Below are 7,414 nucleotides of genomic sequence, written 5' to 3' on the forward strand. Positions count from 1 at the left end.
TGGGGGCTAGGATGTACTTATTCATTAGAAAGTTTTGTTCTAGGAGAGCTAAAAATATACATTTGAATAAAATCACTTAAGAATAAAGATTTAAAATGTTAATATCACGAATATACACTTAAATAAAATAAATTACATCAGTTACAATTTTAAAAAATGCCTGTAGAAGGTATAGTAAGCTAACAGGGAACGGTTAACAGCATGTGAAAATCAAGAGGCCATGGTCCACACCACTCACCTGTGTGTCACACTAACCCCTCCCTGATAAATGAAGAAGTATGAATGCTAACCCCCTGATTCCCACCTACTTCTTACACATCATAATTCAAGATATTTGGCATATTTGCTATTTATTTATTTCAATGAAATGTAATCTTCATTAAAAAGTCTACATCTGCAGTTTTGGCGTTTAAAAGCAAACTCAATTTAAAATACTATACGAAGTTATATACATGCAATACCAGTGTTGATTTATAAACTGCTTTTAAATAAAACTCTTTTTAACAAAGGGTGTAAAATAATTGAAATAAGACTTTGAAACATAACCCGATTTTGAAGTACTCATGCATGTGGATAAACGACATCTTATTCTTTCAGTTTGATAAACTTTATGTTAAATTATCTTTTTTTGATTTATCTGGTGAAAGTTTATAGTTGTACATCATTTGAAATTAGTCATAAAAAGACAAATTTCGGTGTATTTTGGTCTGTAAACATACCGTCCTCTCTCCCTTCCAAAAAACCAAGAAAGTTCAAGTATGAATTTGCTAAATAAATAATAATTCATTACAGCCGTGAAAAGGAATTTTTGTTTCAAAAGGGGGGATTTCTTATGAGGTGAAATTCTTAAGTGTTACCAAAAATAAAGAGTTATCTCTCTTTCTTTTAATAAATAATTCAAATTTTATGAAAATTTATATAAATTTCTATTTAAATTCAAAATTTAATTGGAACATGATAACTTTTCATAATTTGAAGTAGGGGGTAAAACAATACAATTGTTCAAAGTCCTTTGCAATGATACCTCTTCTAGCAACACAAACAGAGTTGGAAGCCTTATTCATGGATATTAAAGACTGCACACATGCATTGATTTCACTTGTCATAATGTTATGCTTATGAAATATACTTGTTCCACCCATCAAACTTCATAATTCCTTGTAAAAATTGTCTTATCAAATTTTGAGCCTCCTGTCATGTTCCCATCAAAAGCCATGGAGTAGGATATGAAAACTTGAATTTACAGTACATTAGAAAGCTTTGAACATACTTGATTTAGCAAGTTTGGTTGAAATAGTCTCAAAGGCAGTTCTGAAAAAAATAAACTAGAACTGTTAAAAATGGACAAATACCCCCGCTGGGATTTTAAAGAAGGTACCAAGTCACTAATACTAGTATTTGATGGATCTGGAAGAGGTGTTCACAATTTATTTAAACATTTAGAGTGAAAATTTATCGGTAATGTCTTCTCATATTTTTTTTAATGAATGAAACTAAGGAGCAGCCTAATAAAACATCAATAGTAATAATAACATTGTTTCTATTACATTGAAAAAATAAATAACATTTTTTCAAGTATTTCTCTATTGGAAAGTATGGATGCATTATTTATCCATTTTTTCTACAGTGATTATAGGTCAAGATCACGACACACCCTCAGGTCATAAGCAGTCTTTGTGTGAAGTGGAAACTCCCAACATCCCAACATTATTCTCCATAAGAAGGATACTGACCCGACACGAATTATGAACTTTTTTTCTGTCAGTGACCTTGAATCTGCCCAAATGACGTTGGGTCAAGCTCATGACACATAGGCAATCTTTGTGTGAAGTATTAAAATCTAATGTACCTCTGTAAGAAAGATATGGACCGTACACGTTTGCACAGACAGACAGATGGACAAGGTGATTCCTATATACATTGAAAATAGTATAAAAATGGAAATAAGAAAACCTTATAGTGGGTTGTTTCCGACACACAAGAAAACTTTGATCAGAAGAGCTCATTTGAGCCTCTAGCTCAGGTGAATCAAAGTGTTGACAAATGAGTTATATCCTCTGGCATATAAACAGAATCCCTCTGCTGTCAGTTTCACATTTCCGTCACTGTCAATTTCATGCGTTTGTCCACTCCCTCCATATACTCTAATCCAGCTAGATGCTTGGATGGTATTTTCTCTATTTCTCTCAACCTTGAATCCACCATACATCCCTGGAACAGGGTAGAAGAAGCTACCCTTCTCAAACAAAAGTGCCACTTGAGGAAGAACCTGTTTATTGTCATTTATCAAATTGTCATCTCTCTCCATAATGGCTTTATGTAATACCTCTTCAAATTTCTTTATAGTGTTTTGTTTCTGTTTTATTTCTTGTGCGATTTTAATGAGATCCAGTACATCTTGAGGGAGCTGTGACTTAACACCGATATCATAAGCTGTCTCCCCGGCAGAATTCTTAAGGCATTTAGCAGATCCAATTTGAAGCAATTTTTTGAAAACATCTTTGGGAGCGGATCCAAGTGTAGCATGATGAAGTGTTGTATTACGTGTGGTCTGTACGTTTTCCTCCACAGGCCTAGTAGAATTAGCCAATTCTTCATCACAATCCACAAACTCTAGAAGTTTTTCGCATTCTTAATTCTTTCCTAGAATATCTATATTCTCCCGAAGGTTACCTATGTCTTCTCTCAGTACCCCCTTTTTCACTGTTATAGGATAAGACATTTCAGTATCTGTAAAGAAAATATGACGAAAATGTGACTTCATGAAAACTAGTAAGTCATTTTAAACAACTCAGAAATGAATTCATTCTGGTTAGGTTTTGCCCCCCCCCCCCCCCAAGAAAATTTGAGATGGCTCTAAGTTTTTTTTATTTTTAATGCATTACACCTGATCTGAAAATTTCTTTACTCTATATTGTTTTTACACTTAGGTGATTAAAAAGTGTTGCTTTGAGTAATTAATTTCATGAAACTTGCATAAATTGCCATTGAAATATTAATTACTATAAGTAATTGATCCATATTTAGTTCAAAATGATCTTATTATACAAGTGTTGTACAGAAATGTTTTAGCTGTGATACATCCATTTCTAACTTAATTAATGTTCAGTACGTAGTGGGTGTGTAAATTACCTCAGATATATGTATTTAATGTCTACTATGCGTTTATGACTAATATCAGACTAAAACTTTGTCCTTTAACATGTTTAGCAGCCTTAGCACTAAAATAGGGATTTCATAACAAAAAAAATTGTTCGTACTTAATGTAAATTTTAAACCTTCAGGAGAACACTTGTAAAAACATACACTGCTGTTTTTTCTAGAAAAAATGCTGAACTTCAGATTTCTGATCTCAAGCATATGGTGGAAAAAATACATTTTCTTTCAAGTCAAATTTTGATAAAAAGTCATCACCTTTTGATCATGCTTACTAAAAAAATGAATTTTGCAGAAGTTAACTAGATCATTATTGAATGTAATCATTATAATAACCTGTTGCAGGCTTTTTATAACAATTTTCAAGTTAAAAACATGAATCATATGAATGCTAAATAAATTAAAATATCTTATAGACAATTAATCTTACACAAATACTATACCTGCATGACTCTTTCGACACTCCACATATTTGTAACTACCAACTTAGTATGAATATTGTAATAATGCTGTAATGATCATCGTTAAATACGATTAGGATGTGGTCACAGAATTATCCTGCTATTGAATAAGTAAATTGTGGGAACTGTGTATTAGTAATAAAATAAAATTCTAAGCAGATGTTTCATTTTATTGATTGCATTGTAGCACTATAAAACTAGATCAGTGTTCCTAGGAAAGCATGTCTTGTCTAGAACAGCATCATTAAAGACATTAATAAATCCAAAGGGTGGCCATACCTATCAATGAAGCGAATCATTTTATCCAATGATCATAATTTTACATGGAAGACATTAACATTCAACACAATTTTACAGTGATGTCATAATTAATCAACTTGTTCAACCGATAGATCATTCAACTTTTTTTTTTAAAAAAGGCATTGATGATTTTTTGAATTTACGTTTGTGCGTAAACAATGTCATTAGTAAAAATGTTCTATATCATGATTTTTGATAAAAATATTAGATTTTTCCGGGGGTAGGAGCACAGGAGTTTGGAATTTAATCAATATCAATGATTGACCAAGCCATGAGCTATGCATTAGCTAGTTAGATAAAATTGCGAACTCCTGGGGTAGGAGTTTACTCAGAAGATGTAATCTTTTTCATAAATGCTCTGTAACCAGCTACATACACCAGTACAAGCCTGAAATTCGTGCCCCGCCCCTTTCCACTCTTTTTGCTGTGTGACATTTCACGTAAAAGATTTTATAAACCATATTACAATCTTTGAATGGGTTTTTACAAACAATAATATGAATAATTTGGCATTTAAAAAATTAGGACTTACATTATTAGCAACACAATGATAGGTCAACAGTTGACTCAATGTTTTCCATTTTGTTTTGGCAATATCAATACCGGAAATGCATGCCCCTGAATTTTTGTAAAAACCATTAATGTTAAATTTTGAAATTCCGGAAAATCCATATTTTATGTCACTTTATCTTGACAAAAGAACAGATACTCAATTCCATATTAATATCACTCACACAATCCGTATGGATACAGTGCATAAAAATTGTTTCCCATCATCTGGCTTCATTTTCATCCTCATAATTCATAATGTAAATTTTCTTCCATTTTTTTGCAATTTTTACATGGTATTTACTATTTTGGACGCTGATGAAGACAGAGGTTTTTTTTTAAAAAAAATCTTTTTTCATGCATGTCTTCACAATCTTGTACGCAGTCGACATCAGGAACAGACAATCAGGTTATTCCTAGCCTCGGGTAAAATATTCCGGGCTCGAGCTTCATTTATATACATGCAGCCTACCACTCTCTACCATCGGCTCATACATTCATTGAGAGAGGAACGAACGACAACTCTGCATAGGAGATTGGTAGCTCACATGTATATGTAGCAGAGCAAAATATTAAATAGAAAGGGAATACCGTGGTGTGTAACCTCTTTTGACTGGAATCACTCACAAGGTTGTGGGTTACATATAGTGGTAAATATTTATTGTGTATTTCATTTTAAAAATATAAACCGAGTTTATATTCGAAGAAAGCAGCAATGAAAAAAACTCGATAATACATGCAGTATTAGATGAAGAGTCTGGAATCGTAGGAATCCTTATTTCAAAGTATGCATTTTTTTTTATTCAAAATAATCTCAGAACATTGGCTAGTCAGGTTACGAATTGTGAGTAGATTTCCATTTTGTTTTGCAGTCGGAAACCAGATCCCTCATTCAGGAAGGAAATTCTCAGTTCAGAATCTTGAAGTTTGGTTTGCAGAATGTATACCTGATTCTGTGTGTTTAACATATATAACGGTATCATACTAGTATATAATTGTTCTGCATATGCATTTTATTCATTTTGATAAACCTTAGGTTCATTACTATAAATATGAATGTTAGGGGACGACCATTTGATTCTGAAAGGGGGGGGCAGATTTTGGAAATAAAAAATCTGTCCTTAGAAATGTTGAAAATAAATAATCTGTCCTTGATTGGAATGAATATAAATAATCTGACTCGAAAAATTTTGCCAGCCCCCCCCCCCCCTCCCCTCAGAATCAAATGGACGTCTTCTTATCAGACTCTGGATTTCGCATATTCCGTTACTTTAATAAATCCTTATACTAGAAAACGTACTAAAAGAAAGAAATTGAAAAGATAGCGATAGAAAACCTTTAGAACCAAACAAATGTCTGTAGTACTTTATATTCCGGGGAAGGAGGGAGGGTTGCTCTTTTCTAACTTTGCTATTGCGCACTTTACTATAGATAACAAAGTCAATTTACATATATACCCGCTGAAAGATAACGTCTGTTGATCCCTTTTTCCTGCTTTAAAAATTGTCAAGGCAATATGGAGGGAAAACAGATGAAAAATGAAGTTTTTTAATTCCTCAGTTACATCCCAAAAAAATGCAACTGGATTGCCTGTCTCGCAACAAGACGGAGATGGGAATTCCGATGATACTGTAGTGACATCAATATCGAGTTCATCCGCGATTCCCCTGACTCTAACTCCCGCTTTTTATATTTTGAAATGTTGTTAGAACCACTATTAAAAACTATTGAGCATACATTTCAAAACCAGGTTTTAACCACTATTGAAATAATATACACTATTGACATAATTCTTTCAGTAGTGGCTAAGAATGCATTTCATGGTTGCAACCACTATTAAATAATGTTCACTATGGAAATAATTAATATGCATTTCAAAACCAAAACAAGGTTGCAACCACTATATATTGAAATAACGCCCACTACAGAAATGGATATAAGGATTAATTCTTCATTAAATTTTCCAACTTAACCAATGAATTTATTGAGTTTAACATCTATTAAGTAATTGTATGTTTTCCTTTCTTTTGTAGAAAAAATATTAATACACGGATATCTTTTAAGCGAAGTGCCTAAAATTCGATCAAAGTATGTTCATCTCCTTAATATAATACATAATGATAATTGTCATGCAAAAAATATACTTATCAAAAACGTATACAAATAAAATTGTTACCTGTATTAATATAGCTTTTTAAACCTACAGGATTCATTTATGAACTTGTGAACAGCAGCAAAATGCCATTGTTTAACTCTAATGATAGATTTTCATTGCCCCGGAGTAGTAGGAGTAGTCTATGATGTCTACATCAAGTCGAAAAAGATAGTCAAAAAAAAGATTATTTTGAACATGGAGATATTTTTTCCAAACAAAGAAAAAATGGTAGGAATCTTCTTGTTTACCACAAGAGCAATAAGGATTGTCAATGATATTGCGTTTGTAACGTTGTGCACGGTGTTGGTACTATAAAATCTGACTCTTTAGATGTCGGAAAGAAAATGGCGTTTTCAAGATGTTAAAGTTACTAGAAATTAAAAATGAAAATAATTATTTTATACAAGGTAATAAATTATTCTAAAAAATTTCTTTTTAATAATTTAAAAATATTTTAGTTATGATACGGCTCTATTCATTATTGGTTATTACGGCGGAATTCCCGTGTCTAACGTTACATAAATTACTGTACGCGCAACTACAATATATAAAAAGATCCACTTCCAATCCTCTAAATTAAATGAAATTTAGGAAATACAATAATTTGTATGCATTCTTTATGATATTGTGGAATTTTTAACATCATTTTCTCAATTCATGAGTTTGGGCTGAATCTACAGTGCGTAAGTAAAATGTCCAACAGAAAAAAAATCGTTTCCTAAAGTTGACATTAGCCCACATGGTGATGTGTACTAGACATAAATGCCAAACAAAGATATATTTTGATGAGTAA

The 7,414-nt window shown here is 32.1% G+C and overlaps 1 protein-coding gene across 1 annotated transcript; it reads right to left on the reverse strand.

Moving 5' to 3' along the window:
• Positions 1–955: 955 nt before the first annotated feature.
• On the reverse strand, positions 956–2,722 carry LOC133201606 (uncharacterized). Its single transcript, XM_061337402.1, has 2 exons — positions 2,674–2,722; positions 956–2,631 (listed from the first exon to the last, which is right to left on the reverse strand). The coding sequence occupies exons 1-2, from the start codon at positions 2,720–2,722 to the stop codon at positions 2,015–2,017; spliced, it is 666 nt and encodes a 221-aa protein (XP_061193386.1). The 3' UTR covers positions 956–2,014.
• Between the last annotated feature and the right edge of the window lie 4,692 nt (positions 2,723–7,414).

The sequence above is a fragment of the Saccostrea echinata genome, unplaced genomic scaffold, assembly GCF_033153115.1.
Source record: "Saccostrea echinata isolate AGI-Se365-2 ecotype Australia unplaced genomic scaffold, CSIRO_AGI_Sech_v1 ptg000045l, whole genome shotgun sequence".
NCBI classification, from domain to species: Eukaryota; Metazoa; Mollusca; class Bivalvia; order Ostreida; family Ostreidae; genus Saccostrea; species Saccostrea echinata.